The 18,034-nt window shown below is 55.9% G+C and overlaps 1 protein-coding gene across 1 annotated transcript in view; it reads left to right on the forward strand.

The window, feature by feature from the left end:
• Positions 1–18,034, forward strand: part of LOC109885648 (epidermal growth factor receptor kinase substrate 8) — a 174,739-nt gene that overhangs the window by 96,129 nt on the left and 60,576 nt on the right. Inside the window, 2 exon segments of the mRNA XM_031822149.1 lie at positions 13,991–14,058; positions 17,229–17,321. Coding sequence (XP_031678009.1) covers positions 13,991–14,058; positions 17,229–17,321 — 161 coding nt within the window.

An 18,034-nucleotide genomic window follows, 5' to 3' on the forward strand; every position in this document is an offset into this window, starting at 1 on the left:
GCCCCCACTGTCATGCAGACCCTGATACCAGCCCACAGCCCCCACTGTCATCCAGAGCCTGATACCAGCCCACAGCCTCCACTGTCATCCACACCCTGATACCTGCCCACAGCCCCACTGTCATCCAGACCCTGATACCAGCCCCCACTGTCATCCAGACCCTTATACCAGCCCACAGCCCCTACTGTCATCCAGACCCTGATACCAGCCCACAGCCCCCACTGTCATGCAGACCCTGATACCAGCCCACAGCCCCCACTGTCATCCAGAGCCTGATACCAGCCCACAGCCTCCACTGTCATCCACACCCTGATACCTGCCCACAGCCCCACTGTCATCCAGACCCTGATACCAGCCCACAGCCCCTACTGTCATCCAGACCCTGATACCAGCCCACAGCCTCCACTGTCATCCAGACCCTGATACCAGCCCCCACTGTCATCCAGACCCTGATACCAGCCCACAGCCTCCATCTTATTCAACCCTCAGCCTGATACCAGCCCACAGCCTCCATCTTATTCAACCCTCAGCCTGATACCAGCCCACAGCCTCCATCTTATACAACCCTCAGCCTGATACCAGCCCACAGCCTCCATCTTATTCAACCCTCAGCCTGATACCAGCCCACAGCCTCCATCTTATTCAACCCTCAGTCTGATACCAGCCTCCATCTTATTCAACTCTCATCCTGATACCAGCCCACAGCCTCCATCTTATTCAACCCTCAGTCTGATACCAGCCTCCATCTTATTCAACCCTCAGCCTGATACCAGCCCACAGCCTCCATCTTATTCAACCCTCAGCCTGATACCAGCCCACAGCCTCCATCTTATTCAACCCTCAGTCTGATACCAGCCCACATCCTCCATCTTATTCAACTCTCATCCTGATACCAGCCCACAGCCTCCATCTTATTCAACTCTCAGCCTGATACCAGACTCCATCTTATACAACCCTCAGCCTGATACCAGCCCACAGCCTCCATCGTATTCAACCCTCAGCCTGATACCAGCCTCCATCTTATTCAACCCTCAGCCTGATACCAGCCCACATCCCCTACTGTCATCCAGACCCTGATACCAGCCCCCACTGTCATCCAGACCCTTATACCAGCCCACAGCCCCTACTGTCATCCAGACCCTGATACCAGCCAACAGCCCCCACTGTCATGCAGACCCTGATACCAGCCCACAGCCCCCACTGTCATCCAGAGCCTGATACCAGCCCACAGCCTCCACTGTCATCCAGAGCCTGATACCAGCCCACAGCACCCACTGTCATCCAGAGCCTGATACCAGCCCACAGCCTCCACTGTCATCCACACCCTGATACCTGCCCACAGCCCCACTGTCATCCAGACCCTGATACCAGCCCACAGCCCCTACTGTCATCCAGACCCTGATACCAGCCCACAGCCTCCACTGTCATCCAGAGCCTGATACCAGCCCACAGCCCCCACTGTCATCCAGACCCTGATACCAGCCCACAGCCTCCACTGTCATCCAGACCCTGATACCAGCCCACAGCCCCTACTGTCATCCAGACCCTGATACCAGCCCACAGCCTCCACTGTCATCCAGACCCTGATACCAGCCCACAGCCCCTACTGTCATCCAGACCCTGATACCAGCCCACAGCCCCTACTGTCATCCACACCCTGATACCAGCCCACAGCCCCTACTGTCATCCAGACCCTGATACCAGCCCACAGCCTCCACTGTCATCCAGACCCTGATACCAGCCCACAGCCCCTACTGTCATCCAACACCCTGATACCAGCCCACAGCCCCCACTGTCATCCAGACCCTGATACCAGCCCACAGCCCCCACTGTCATCCAGAGCCTGATACCAGCCCACAGCCCCTACTGTCATCCAGACCCTGATACCAGCCCACAGCCCCTACTGTCATCCAGACCCTGATACCAGCCCACAGCCCCTACTGTCATCCAGACCCTGATACCAGCCAACAGCCCCCCCTGTCATCCAGACCCTGATACCAGCCCACAGCCCCCACTGTCATCCAGAGTCTGATACCAGCCCACAGCCTCCACTGTCATCCAGAGCCTGATACCAGCCCACAGCCTCCACTGTCATCCAGAGCCTGATACCAGCCCACAGCCTCCACTGTCATCTATACCCTGATACCAGCCCACAACCTCCACTGTCATCCAGACCCTGATACCAGCCCACAGCCTCCACTGTCATCCAGACCCTGATACCAGCCCACAGCCCCTACTGTCATCCAGACCCTGATACCAGCCCACAGCCCCTACTGTCATCCAGACCCTGATACCAGCCCACAGCCTCCACTGTCATCCAGACCCTGATACCAGCCCACAGCCTCCACTGTCATCCAGAGCCTGATACCAGCCCACAGCCCCCACTGTCATCCAGAGCCTGATACCAGCCCACAGCCTCCACTGTCATCTATACCCTGATACCAGCCCACAACCTCCACTGTCATCCAGACCCTGATACCAGCCCACAGCCCCCACTGTCATCCATAGCCTGATACCAGCCCACAGCCTCCACTGTCATCCACACCCTGATACCAGCCCCCACTGTCATCCAGACCCTGATACCAGCCCACAGCCCCTACTGTCATCCAGACCCTGATACCAGCCCACAGCCCCCACTGTCATCCAGAGTCTGATACCAGCCCACAGCCTCCACTGTCATCCAGGGCCTGATACCAGCCCACAGCCCCCACTGTCATCCAGAGCCTGATACCAGCCCACAGCCTCCACTGTCATCCAGAGCCTGATACCAGCCCACAGCCCCCACTGTCATCCAGAGCCTGATACCAGCCCACAGCCTCCACTGTCATCCACACCCTGATACCTGCCCACAGCCCCACTGTCATCCAGACCCTGATACTAGCCCACAGCCCCTACTGTCATCCAGACCCTGATACCAGCCCACAGCCCCCACTGTCATCCAGACCCTGATACCAGCCCCCACTGTCATCCAGACCCTGATACCAGCCCACAGCCTCCACTGTCATCCAGACCCCGATACCAGCCCACAGCCCCTACTGTCATCCAGACCCTGATACCAGCCCACAGCCTCCACTGTCATCCAGACCCTGATACCAGCCCACAGCCCCTACTGTCATCCAACACCCTGATACCAGCCCACAGCCCCCACTGTCATCCAGACCCTGATACCAGCCCACAGCCCCTACTGTCATCCAGACCCTGATACCAGCCCACAGCCCCTACTGTCATCCAGACCCTGATACCAGCCCACAGCCCCTACTGTCATCCAGACCTTTTACCAGCCCACAGCCCCTACTGTCATCCAGACCCTGATACCAGCCCACAGCCCCCACTGTCATCCAGAGTCTGATACCAGCCCACAGCCTCCACTGTCATCCAGAGCCTGATACCAGCCCACAGCCCCCACTGTCATCCAGAGTCTGATACCAGCCCACAGCCTCCACTGTCATCCAGAGCCTGATACCAGCCCACAGCCTCCACTGTCATCTATACCCTGATACCAGCCCACAACCTCCACTGTCATCCAGACCCTGATACCAGCCCACAGCCTCCACTGTCATCCAGACCCTGATACCAGCCCACAGCCCCTACTGTCATCCAACACCCTGATACCAGCCCACAGCCCCCACTGTCATCCAGACCCTGATACCAGCCCACAGCCCTTACTGTCATCCAGACCCTGATACCAGCCCACAGCCCCTACTGTCATCCACACCCTGATACCAGCCCACAGCCCCTACTGTCATCCAGACCCTGATACCAGCCCACAGCCTCCACTGTCATCCAGACCCTGATACCAGCCCACAGCCCCTACTGTCATCCAACACCCTGATACCAGCCCACAGCCCCTACTGTCATCCAGACCCTGATACCAGCCCACAGCCCCTACTGTCATCCAGACCCTGATACCAGCCAACAGCCCCCACTGTCATCCAGACCCTGATACCAGCCCACAGCCCCCACTGTCATCCAGAGTCTGATACCAGCCCACAGCCTCCACTGTCATCCAGGGCCTGATACCAGCCCACAGCCCCCACTGTCATCCAGAGCCTGATACCAGCCCACAGCCTCCACTGTCATCTATACCTTGATACCAGCCCACAACCTCCACTGTCATCCAGACCCTGATACCAGCCCACAGCCCCCACTGTCATCCAGAGCCTGATACCAGCCCACAGCCTCCACTGTCATCCAGAGCCTGATACCAGCCCACAGCCCCCACTGTCATCCAGAGCCTGATACCAGCCCACAGCCTCCACTGTCATCCACACCCTGATACCTGCCCACAGCCCCACTGTCATCCAGACCCTGATACTAGCCCACAGCCCCTACTGTCATCCAGACCCTGATACCAGCCCACAGCCCCCACTGTCATCCAGACCCTGATACCAGCCCCCACTGTCATCCAGACCCTGATACCAGCCCACAGCCTCCACTGTCATCCAGACCCCGATACCAGCCCACAGCCCCTACTGTCATCCAGACCCTGATACCAGCCCACAGCCTCCACTGTCATCCAGACCCTGATACCAGCCCACAGCCCCTACTGTCATCCAACACCCTGATACCAGCCCACAGCCCCCACTGTCATCCAGACCCTGATACCAGCCCACAGCCCCTACTGTCATCCAGACCCTGATACCAGCCCACAGCCCCTACTGTCATCCAGACCCTGATACCAGCCCACAGCCCCTACTGTCATCCAGACCTTTTACCAGCCCACAGCCCCTACTGTCATCCAGACCCTGATACCAGCCCACAGCCCCCACTGTCATCCAGAGTCTTATACCAGCCCACAGCCTCCACTGTCATCCAGAGCCTGATACCAGCCCACAGCCCCCACTGTCATCCAGAGTCTGATACCAGCCCACAGCCTCCACTGTCATCCAGAGCCTGATACCAGCCCACAGCCTCCACTGTCATCTATACCCTGATACCAGCCCACAACCTCCACTGTCATCCAGACCCTGATACCAGCCCACAGCCTCCACTGTCATCCAGACCCTGATACCAGCCCACAGCCCCTACTGTCATCCAACACCCTGATACCAGCCCACAGCCCCCACTGTCATCCAGACCCTGATACCAGCCCACAGCCCTTACTGTCATCCAGACCCTGATACCAGCCCACAGCCCCTACTGTCATCCACACCCTGATACCAGCCCACAGCCCCTACTGTCATCCAGACCCTGATACCAGCCCACAGCCTCCACTGTCATCCAGACCCTGATACCAGCCCACAGCCCCTACTGTCATCCAACACCCTGATACCAGCCCACAGCCCCTACTGTCATCCAGACCCTGATACCAGCCCACAGCCCCTACTGTCATCCAGACCCTGATACCAGCCAACAGCCCCCACTGTCATCCAGACCCTGATACCAGCCCACAGCCCCCACTGTCATCCAGAGTCTGATACCAGCCCACAGCCTCCACTGTCATCCAGGGCCTGATACCAGCCCACAGCCCCCACTGTCATCCAGAGCCTGATACCAGCCCACAGCCTCCACTGTCATCTATACCTTGATACCAGCCCACAACCTCCACTGTCATCCAGACCCTGATACCAGCCCACAGCCCCCACTGTCATCCATAGCCTGATACCAGCCCACAGCCTCTACTGTCATCCACACCCTGATACCAACCCCCACTGTCATCCAGACCCTGATACCAGCCCACAGCCCCTACTGTCATCCAGACCCTGATACCAGCCCACAGCCCCTACTGTCATCCAGACCCTGATACCAGCCCACAGCCCCTACTGTCATCCAGACCCTGATACCAGCCAACAGCCCCCACTGTCATGCAGACCCTGATACCAGCCCACAGCCCCCACTGTCATCCAGAGCCTGATACCAGCCCACAGCCTCCACTGTCATCCACACCCTGATACCAGCCCCCACTGTCATCCAGACCCTGATACCAGCCCACAGCCTCCACTGTCATCCAGACCCTGATACCAGCCCACAGCCTCCACTGTCATCCACACCCTGATACCAGCCCACAGCCCCTACTGTCATTCAGACCCTGATACCAGCCCACAGCCTCCACTGTCATCCACACCCTGATACCAGCCCACAGCCTCCACTGTCATCCACACCCTGATACCAGCCCACAGCCCCTACTGTCATCCAGACCCTGATACCAGCCCACAGCCCCTACTGTCATCCAGACCCTGATACCAGCCCACAGCCTCCACTGTCATCCACACCCTGATACCAGCCCACAGCCCCTACTGTCATCCAGACCCTGATACCAGCCAACAGCCCCCACTGTCATCCAGACCCTGATACAGCCCCCACCCTTCGAGACCCTCCCACAGCCCCCACCCTTCGAGACCCTCCCACATCCCCCACCCTTCGAGACCCTCCCACATCCCCCACCCTTCGAGACCCTCCCACAGCCCCCACCCTTCGAGACCCTCCCACAGCCCCCACCCTTCGAGACCCTCCCACATCCCCCACCCTTCGAGACCCTCCCACATCCCCCACCCTTCGAGACCCTCCCACACCCTGATACCAGCCCACAGCCTCCACTGTCATCCACACCCTGATACCAGCCCACAGCCCCTACTGTCATCCAGACCCTGATACCAGCCCACAGCCCCTACTGTCATCCAGACCCTGATACCAGCCAACAGCCCCCACTGTCATGCAGACCCTGATACCAGCCCACAGCCCCCACTGTCATCCAGAGCCTGATACCAGCCCACAGCCTCCACTGTCATCCACACCCTGATACCAGCCCCCACTGTCATCCAGACCCTGATACCAGCCCACAGCCTCCACTGTCATCCAGACCCTGATACCAGCCCACAGCCCCTACTGTCATCCACACCCTGATACCAGCCCACAGCCCCTACTGTCATTCAGACCCTGATACAAGCCCACAGCCTCCACTGTCATCCACACCCTGATACCAGCCCACAGCCTCCACTGTCATCCACACCCTGATACCAGCCCACAGCCCCTACTGTCATCCAGACCCTGATACCAGCCCACAGCCCCTACTGTCATCCAGACCCTGATACCAGCCCACAGCCTCCACTGTCATCCACACCCTGATACCAGCCCACAGCCCCTACTGTCATCCAGACCCTGATACCAGCCAACAGCCCCCACTGTCATCCAGACCCTGATACAGCCCCCACCCTTCGAGACCCTCCCACAGCCCCCACCCTTCGAGACCCTCCCACAGCCCCCACCCTTTGATACCCTCCCACAGCCCCCACCCTTCGAGACCCTCCCACAGCCCCCACCCTTCAAGACCGTCCCACAGTCCCCCCCCTTAGAGACCCTCCCACAGCCCCCTCCCTTCGAGACCCTCCCACATCCCCCACCCTTCGAGACCCTCCCACAGCCCCCACCCTTCGAGACTCTCCCACAGCCCCCACCCTTCGAGACCCTCCCACAGCCCCCCCTCTTCGAGACCCTCCCACAGCCCCCCCCCTTCGAGACCCTCCCACAGCCCCCACCCTTCGAGACTCTCCCACAGCCCCCACCCTTCGAGACCCTCCCACAGCCCCCACCCTTCGAGACCCTCCCACAGCCCCCACCCTTCGAGACCCTCCCACAGCCACCACACTTCGAGACCCTCCCACAGTCCCCCCCAGGAGGAACAATACAATACAATGAATTCCATTCCCCCAAGAACCCCCCAATGCACCAACAACTAATGAACTAAAGACAGAAAAGGAACACAGAAGAAAACAGCATTTACATTTGTTAAATAATGAATTGAAAACAAAGGACATGAAGGACAACTGCAATCATAACAGCAAGGCCAACTGTATATGTTTGTGTTCATGTCTGGCACTATTACCTGTATGTGTGTGTTCTTATATGTGTTTATTTGAATGAGAGTGTGTGTAAGTGTACAAACACCTGCACGGCATCAGCCTCAGGCAAACCGGCATTAGTTGTAAAAACACTGCCACTTAGTGTCATTCAAATGTACTTTTTATTATGATTTATTTAGACTTTTAAAAATATATATTTTTTTACTTTTATCTTTGACCATCATTCTATCTCTCACACAGCAACTCCACTCCCACTTGTCTCCAATTCCCCATCCCAACCCTCAGCTTCCCTCATCCCATCCCAACCCTCAGCTACCCTCATCCCATCCCAACCCTCAGCTACCCTCAGCCCATCCCATCCCAACACTCAGCTACCCTCAGCCCATCCCATCCCAAACCTCAGCTACCCTCAGCCCATCCCATCCCAACCCCCAGCTACCCTCAGCTTCCCCGTCCCAACTCCACTCCCACTGGTCTCCAATTCCCCATCCCAACCCTCAGCTACCCCGTCCCAACTCCACTCCCACTTGTCTCCAATTCCACATCCCAACCCTCAGCTACCCTCAGCCCATCCCATCCCCGTCCCAACTCCACTCCCACTTGTCTCCAGTTCCCCATCCCAACCCTCAGCTTCCCCGTCCCAACTCCACTCCCACTTGTCTCCAATTCCACATCCCAACACTCAGCTTCCCTCAGCCCATCCCATCCCCGTCCCAACTCCACTCCCACTTGTCTCCAATTCCCCATCCCAACCCTCAGCTACCCTCAGCCCATCCCATCCCAACACTCAGCTTCCCCGTCCCAACTCCACTCCCACTTGTCTCCAATTCCACATCCCAACACTCAGCTTCCCTCAGCCCATCCCATCCCAACACTCAGCTTCCCCGTCCCAACTCCACTCCCACTTGTCTCCAATTCCCCATCCCAACCCTCAGCTTCCCTCAGCCCATCCCATCCCCGTCCCAACTCCACTCCCACTTGTCTCCAATTCCACATCCCAACCCTCAGCTACCCTCAGCCCATCCCATCCCCGTCCCAACTCCACTCCCACTTGTCTCCAGTTCCCCATCCCAACCCTCAGCTTCCCCGTCCCAACTCCACTCCCACTTGTCTCCAATTCCACATCCCAACACTCAGCTTCCCTCAGCCCATCCCATCCCCGTCCCAACTCCACTCCCACTTGTCTCCAATTCCCCATCCCAACCCTCAGCTACCCTCAGCCCATCCCATCCCAACACTCAGCTTCCCCGTCCCAACTCCACTCCCACTTGTCTCCAATTCCACATCCCAACACTCAGCTTCCCTCAGCCCATCCCATCCCAACACTCAGCTTCCCCGTCCCAACTCCACTCCCACTTGTCTCCAATTCCCCATCCCAACCCTCAGCTTCCCTCAGCCCATCCCAACCCAACACTCAGCTTCCCCGTCCCAACTCCACTCCCACTTGTCTCCAATTCCACATCCCAACCCTCAGCTACCCTCAGCCCATCCCAACCCAACACTCAGCTTCCCCGTCCCAACTCCACTCCCACTTGTCTCCAATTCCACATCCCAACCCTCAGCTACCCTCAGCCCATCCCAACCCAACACTCAGCTTCCCTCAGCCCATCCCATCCCAACACTCAGCTTCCCTCATCCCATCCCAACCCTCAGCTACCCTCAGCCCATCCCATCCCAACCCTCAGCTGCCCTCAGCCCATCCCATCCCAACCCTCAGCTACCCTCAGCCCATCCCATCCCAACACTCAGCTTCCCTCAGCCCATCCCAACCCAACCCTCAGCTACCCTCAGCCCATCCCATCCCAACCCTCAGCTTCCCTCAGCCCATCCCATCCCAACCCTCAGCTACCCTCAGCCCATCCCATCCCAACCCTCAGCTACCCTCAGCCCATCCCATCCCAACACTCAGCTTCCCTCAGCCCATCCCAACCCTCAGCTGCCCTCATCCCATCCCAACCCCCAGCTACCCTCAGCCCCTCCCACCCCAACACTCAGCTTCCCTCATCCCATCCCAACCCTCAGCTGCCCTCATCCCGTCCCAACCCTCAGCTACCCTCAGCCCATCCCATCCCAACACTCAGCTTCCCTCAGCCCATCCCAACCCCCAGCTTCCCTCAGCCCATCCCAACCCTCAGCTTCCCTCAGCCCATCCCAACTCTCAGCTTCCCTCAGCCCATCCCATACCAACCCTCAGCTTCCCTCAGCCCATCCCATACCAACCCTCAGCTTCCCTCAGCCCATCCCATCCCAACCCTCAGCTTCCCTCAGCACATCACGTCCCAACCCTCAGCTTCCCTCAGCCCATCCCATCCCAACCCTCAGCCTGTCCCGTCCCAACCCTCAGCCCATCCCGTCCCACCCCTCAGCTTCCCTCATCCCATCCCGTCCCAACCCTCAGCTTCCCTCAGCCCATCCCGTCCCAACCCTCAGCTTCCTTCAGCCCATCCCAACCCTCAGCTTCCCTCAGCCCATCCCATCCCAACCCTCAGCCCGTCCCGTCCCAACCCTCAGCCCATCCCGTCCCAACCCTCAGCTTCCCTCAGCCCATCCCGTCCCAACTCTCAGCTTCCCTCAGCCCATCCCGTCCCAACCCTCGGCTTCCTTCAGCCCATCACAACCCTCAGCTTCCCTCAGCCCTTCCCATACCAACCCTCAGCTTCCCTCAGCCCATCCCAACCCCCAGCTTCCCTCAGCACATCCCGTCCCGTCCCAACCCTCAGCTTCCCTCAGCCCATCCCATCCCAACCCTCAGCCTCCCTCAGCCCATCCCATCCCAACACTCAGCTTCCCTCAGCCCATCTCATCCCAAACCTCAGCTTCCCTCAGCCCATCCCGTCCCAACCCTCAGCTTCGCTCAGCCCATCCCTTCCCAACCCTCAGCTTCGCTCAGCCCATCCCTTCCCAACCCTCAGCTTCCCTCAGCCCATCCCGTCCCAACCCTCAGCTTCCCTCAGCCCATCCCAACCCTCAGCTTCCTTCAGCCCATCCCAACCCTCAGCTTCCCTCAGCCCATCCCAACCCCCAGCTTCCCTCAGCCCATCCCGTCCCAACCCTCAGCTTCCCTCAGCCCATCCCATCCCAACCCTCGGCTTCCCTCAGCCCATCCCATCCCAACACTCAGCTTCCCTCAGCCCATCTCATCCCAAACCTCAGCTTCCCTCAGCCCATCCCAAACCTCAGCTTCCCTCAGCCCATCCCAACCCTCAGCTTCCCTCAGCCCTTCCCAACCCTCATCTTCCCTCAGCCCATTCCATACCAACCCTCAGCTTCCCTCAGCCCATTCCATACCAACCCTCAGCTTCCCTCAGCCCATCCCATACCAACCCTCAGCTTCCCTCAGCCCATCCCAACCCTCAGCTTCCTTCAGCCCATCCCATCCCAACCCTCAGCTTCCCTCAGTCCATCCCATACCAACCCTCAGCTTCCCTCAGCCCACCCCGTCCCAACCCTCAGCTTCCTTCAGGCCGTCCCAACCCTCAGCTTCCTTCAGCCCATCCCAACTCTCAGCTTCCCTCAGCCCTTCCCGTCCCAACCCTCAGCTTCCCTCAGCCCATCCCATCCTAACCCTCAGCTTCCCTCAGCCCATCCCAACCCTCAGCTTCCCTCAGCCCATTCCAACCCTCAGCTTCCCTCAGCCCATCCCATCCCAACTCTCAGCTTCCCTCAGCCCATCCCAACCCTCATCTTCCCTCAGCCCATCCCGTCCCAACCCTCAGCTTCCTTCAGCCCATCCCGTCCCAACCCTCAGCTTCCCTCAGCCCGTCCCAACCCTCAGCTTCCCTCAGCCCATCCCAACCCTCAGCTTCCCTCAGCCCTTCCCATACCAACCCTCAGCTTCCCTCAGCCCATCCCAACCCCCAGCTTCCCTCAGCACATCCCGTCCCGTCCCAACCCTCAGCTTCCCTCAGCCCATCCCATCCCAACCCTCAGCCTCCCTCAGCCCATCCCATCCCAACACTCAGCTTCCCTCAGCCCATCTCATCCCAAACCTCAGCTTCCCTCAGCCCATCCCGTCCCAACCCTCAGCTTCGCTCAGCCCATCCCTTCCCAACCCTCAGCTTCGCTCAGCCCATCCCTTCCCAACCCTCAGCTTCCCTCAGCCCATCCCGTCCCAACCCTCAGCTTCCCTCAGCCCATCCCGTCCCAACCCTCAGCTTCCTTCAGCCCATCCCAACCCTCAGCTTCCCTCAGCCCATCCCAACCCCCAGCTTCCCTCAGCCCATCCCGTCCCAACCCTCAGCTTCCCTCAGCCCATCCCATCCCAACCCTCGGCTTCCCTCAGCCCATCCCATCCCAACACTCAGCTTCCCTCAGCCCATCTCATCCCAAACCTCAGCTTCCCTCAGCCCATCCCAAACCTCAGCTTCCCTCAGCCCATCCCAACCCTCAGCTTCCCTCAGCCCTTCCCAACCCTCATCTTCCCTCAGCCCATTCAATACCAACCCTCAGCTTCCCTCAGCCCATTCCATCCCAACCCTCAGCTTCCCTCAGCCCATCCCATACCAACCCTCAGCTTCCCTCAGCCCATCCCAACCCTCAGCTTCCTTCAGCCCATCCCATCCCAACCCTCAGCTTCCCTCAGTCCATCCCATACCAACCCTCAGCTTCCCTCAGCCCACCCCGTCCCAACCCTCAGCTTCCTTCAGCCCATCCCAACTCTCAGCTTCCCTCAGCCCATCCCAACCCTCAGCTTCCCTCAGCCCATTCCATCCCAACTCTCAGCTTCCCTCAGCCCATCCCAACCCTCAGCTTCCCTCAGCCCATCCCAACCCTCAGCTTCCTTCAGCCCATCCCGTCCCAACCCTCAGCTTCCCTCAGCCCGTCCCAACCCTCAGCTTCCCTCAGCCCATCCCAACTCTCAGCTTCCCTCAGCCCATCCCATCCCAACCCTCAGCTTCCCTCAGCCCATCCCATCACAACCCTCAGCTTCCCTCAGCCCATCCCATACCAACCCTCAGCTTCCCTCAGCCCATCCCATACCAACCCTCAGCTTTCCTTAGCCCATCCCAACCCTCAGCTTCCCTCATCCCATCCCATTCCAACCCTCAGCTTCCCTCAGCCCATCCCGTCCCAACCCTCAGCTTCCCTCAGCCCATCCCATCCCAACCCTCAGCTTCCCTCAGCCCATCCCATCCCAACCCTCAGCTTCCCTCAGCCCATCCCAACCCTCAGCTTCTCTCAGCCCATCCCATCCCAACCCTCAGCTTCCTTCAGCCCATCCCGTCCCAACCCTCAGCTTCCCTCATCCCATACCATCCCTCAGCCCATCCCGTCCCAACCCTCAGCTTCCCTCAGCCCATCCCATACCATCCCTCAGCCCATCCCATCCCAACCCTCAGCTTCCCTCAGCCCATCCCAACCCTCAGCTTCTCTCAGCCCATCCCATCCCAACCCTCAGCTTCCCTCAGCCCATCCCATCCCAACCCTCAGCTTCCCTCAGCCCATCCCAACCCCCAGCTTCCCTCAGCCCATCCCAACACCCAGCTTCCCTCAGCCCATCCCAACCCTCAGCTTCCCTCAGCCCATCCCAACCCACAGCTTCCCTCAGCCCATCCCAACCCCCAGCTTCCCTCAGCCCATCCCAACCCTCAGCTTCCCTCAGCCCATCCTATCCCAACCCTCAGCTTCCCTCAGCCCATCCCAACCACCAGCTTCCCTCAGCCCATCCCAACCCTCAGCTTCCCTCAGCCCATCCCAACCCCCAGCTTCCCTCAGCCCATCCCAACCCTCAGCTTCCCTCAGCCCATCCCAACCCACAGCTTCCCATCTATCTCTGCTGGCCACCCACTTTGCGTTTCTACGCAACACATATCTTTCAACTATGCTGTGATGTTTCATGATACTTAATGATACTGTAGTTATCCCTGAGGATGATTCCTAACATGTACCGGATGATTCCTAACATGTAGCATACTTAATGATACTGTAGTAATGGTACCATTGTAACTTAGCAGACATGCTATGATATGACTGTATTTCTCCCTGAGGATGATACTTAATGATACTATAGTAATGGTACCATGGTAACCTAGCAGACATGCTATGATATGACTGTAGTTCTCCCTGAGGATGATACTTAATGATACTGTAGTAATGGTACCATGGTAACCTAGCAGACATGCTATGATATGACTGTAGTTCTGTCTAGATGCTGTTTGTTTTGCTGCTGACTGTGTCCTGTCCTTCTCCAGAACAACGGAAGAACTACACCAAAAACAGCATCAACAGCATGACGAACACCTCGCAGTACCATGTTGAGGTCAGTCTACTACCATACATACAGCGTGACTAACACCATGTTGAGGTCAGTCTACTACCGTACATACAGCGTGACTAACACCATGTTGAGGTCAGTCTACTACCATACATACAGCGTGACTAACACCATGTTGAGGTCAGTCTACTACCGTACATACAGCGTGACTAACACCATGTTGAGGTCAGTCTACTACCGTACATACAGTGTGACTAACACCATGTTGAGGTCAGTCTACTATCATACATACAGCGTGACTAACACCATGTTGAGGTCAGTCTACTACCATACATACAGCGTGACTAATACCATGTTGAGGTCAGTCTACTACCGTACATACAGCGTGACTAACACCATGTTGAGGTCAGTCTACTACCATACATACAGCGTGACTAACACCATGTTGAGGTCAGTCTACTACCGTACATACAGCGTGACTAACACCGTGTTGAGGTCAGTCTACTACCATACATACAGCGTGACTAACACCATGTTGAGGTCAGTCTACTACCGTACATACAGCGTGACTAACACCATGTTGAGGTCAGTCTACTACCGTACATACAGCGTGACTAACACCATGTTGAGGTCAGTCTACTACCGTACATACAGCGTGACTAACACCATGTTGAGGTCAGTCTACTACCATACATACAGCGTGACTAACACCATGTTGAGGTCAGTCTACTACCGTACATACAACGTGACTAACACCATGTTGAGGTCAGTCTACTACCGTACATACAGCGTGACTAACACCATGTTGAGGTCAGTCTACTACCATACATACAGCGTGACTAACACCATGTTGAGGTCAGTCTACTACCGTACATACAGCGTGACTAACACCATGTTGAGGTCAGTCTACTACCATACATACAGCGTGACTAATACCATGTTGAGGTCAGTCTACTACCGTACATACAGCGTGACTAACACCATGTTGAGGTCAGTCTACTACCATACATACAGCGTGACTAACACCATGTTGAGGTCAGTCTACTACCGTACATACAGCGTGACTAACACCATGTTGAGGTCAGTCTACTACCATACATACAGCGTGACTAACACCATGTTGAGGTCAGTCTACTACCGTACATACAGCGTGACTAACACTATGTTGAGGTCAGTCTACTACCGTACATACAGCGTGACTAACACCATGTTGAGGTCAGTCTACTACGATACATACAGCGTGACTAACATCATGTTGAGGTCAGTCTACTACCGTACATACAGCGTGACTAACACCATGTTGAGGTCAGTCTACTACCGCACATACAGCGTGACTAACACCATGTTGAGGTCAGTCTACTACCATACATACAGCGTGACTAACACCATGTTGAGGTAAGTCTACTACGATACATACAGCGTGACTAACACCATGTTGAGGTCAGTCTACTACCATACATACAGCGTGACTAACACCATGTTGAGGTCAGTCTACTACCGTACATACAGCGTGACTAACACCATGTTGAGGTCAGTCTACTACCATATACAGCGTGACTAACACCTCACAGTACCATGTTGAGGTCAGTCTACTACCCTACATACAGCGTGACTAACACCATGCTGAGGTCAGTCTACTATCATACATACAGCGTGACTAACACCATGTTGAGGTCAGTCTACTACCGGACTAACACCATGTTGAGGTCAGTCTACTACCGGACATACAGCGTGACTAACACCATGTTGAGGTCAGTCTACTACCATACATACAGCGTGACTAACACCATGTTGAGGTCAGTCTACTACCGGACTAACACCATGTTGAGGTCAGTCTACTACCGGACTAACACCATGTTGAGGTCAGTCTACTATCATACATACAGCGTGACTAACACCATGTTGAGGTCAGTCTACTACCATACATACAGCGTGACTAACACCATGTTGAGGTCAGTCTACTACCATACATACAGCGTGACTAACACCATGTTGAGGTCAGTCTACTACCGGACTAACACCATGTTGAGGTCAGTCTACTACCGGACTAACACCATGTTGAGGTTAGTCTACTACCATACATACAGCGTGACTAACACCATGTTGAGGTCAGTCTACTACCATACATTCAGCGTGACTAACACCATGTTGAGGTCAGTCTACTACCATACATACAGCGTGACTAACACCATGTTGAGGTCAGTCTACTACCATACATACAGCGTGACTAACACCATGTTGAGGTCAGTCTACTACCGTACATACAGCGTGACTAACACTATGTTGAGGTCAGTCTACTACCGGACTAACACCATGTTGAGGTCAGTCTACTACCGGACTAACACCATGTTGAGGTCAGTCTACTACCATACATACAGCGTGACTAACACCATGTTGAGGTCAGTCTACTATCATACATACAGCGTGACTAACACCATGTTGAGGTCAGTCTACTACCGTACATACAGCGTGACTAACACCCCACAGTACCATGTTGAGGTCAGTCTACTACCGTACATACAGCGTGACTAACACCCCACAGTACCATGTTGAGGTCAGTCTACTACCGTACATACAGCGTGACTAACACCCCACAGTACCATGTTGAGGTCAGTCTACTACCGTACATACACAGTGTGTTAGTGGTAGGGTAGAGATTGTTACTAACCTGTGTCTCAATCCCTCTCCCATCTCTCTTATCTCCCTTGTGCCCCAACCCCTCTCTAATCTCTCCTATCCCCTCTTTGTCCCAAACCCTCTCCCATCTCTCCTATCCCCTCTGTGTCTCAAACCCTCTCCCATCTCTCTTATCTCCCCTGTGCCCCAAACCCTCTCTAATCTCTCCTATCCCCGCTGTGTCTCAAACCCTCTCCCATCTCTCTTATCTCCCCTGTGCCCCAAACCCTCTCTAATCTCTCCTATCCCCTCTGTGTCCCAAACCCTCTCCCATCTCTCCTATCCCCTCTGTGTCCCAAACCCTCTCCCATCTCTCCTATCCCCTCTGTGTTCCCAAACCCTCTCCCATCTCTCCTATCCCCTCTGTGTTCCCAAACCCTCTCCCATCTCTCCTATCCCCTCTGTGTTCCCAAACCCTCTCCCATCTCTCCTATCCTCTCTGTGTCCCAAACCCTCTCTAATCTCTCCTATCCCCTCTGTGTCCCAAATCCTCTCTAATCTCTCCTATCCCCCCTGCGTCTCAACCCCTCTCCTCTCAGCACCTGACCACATTTGTTCTGGACAGGAAGGAAGCCATGATCAACACTGAGGATGGAATCAGGAAGCTCCGCCTGCTGGATGCCAAGGGGAAGGTGAAGCACAGGACACATTTATGATTCTGATTCCCCAAAGCATCTACTGTACAGATCCAATGTGTTCCTATTGGTTTGATATCAGGTATCTGCTGTACAGATCCAATGTGTTCCTATTGGTTTGATATTAGGTATCTGCTGTACAGATCCAATGTGTTCCTATTGGTTTGATATCAGGTATCTGCTGTAGAGATCCAATGTGTTCCTATTGGTTTGATATCAGGTATCTGCTGTACAGATCCAATGTGTTCCTATTGGTTTGATATCAGGTATCTGCTGTAGAGATCCAATGTGTTCCTATTGGTTTGATATCAGGTATCTACTGTACAGATCCAATGTGTTCCTATTGGTTTGATATTAGGTATCTGCTGTACAGATCCAATGTGTTCCTATTGGTTTGATATCAGGTATCTGCTGTAGAGATCCAATGTGTTCCTATTGGTTTGATATCAGGTATCTACTGTACAGATCCAATGTGTTCCTATTGGTTTGATATCAGGTATCTGCTGTAGAGATCCAATGTGTTCCTATTGGTTTGATATCAGGTATCTGCTGTACAGATCCAATGTGTTCCTATTGGTTTGATATCAGGTATCTGCTGTACAGATCCAATGTGTTCCTATTGGTTTGATATCAGGTATCTGCTGTAGAGATCCAATGTGTTCCTATTGGTTTGATATTAGGTATCTGCTGTACAGATCCAATGTGTTCCT

Source organism: Oncorhynchus kisutch, unplaced genomic scaffold (genome assembly GCF_002021735.2).
Source record: "Oncorhynchus kisutch isolate 150728-3 unplaced genomic scaffold, Okis_V2 scaffold4076, whole genome shotgun sequence".
Lineage (NCBI taxonomy): Eukaryota > Metazoa > Chordata > Actinopteri > Salmoniformes > Salmonidae > Oncorhynchus > Oncorhynchus kisutch.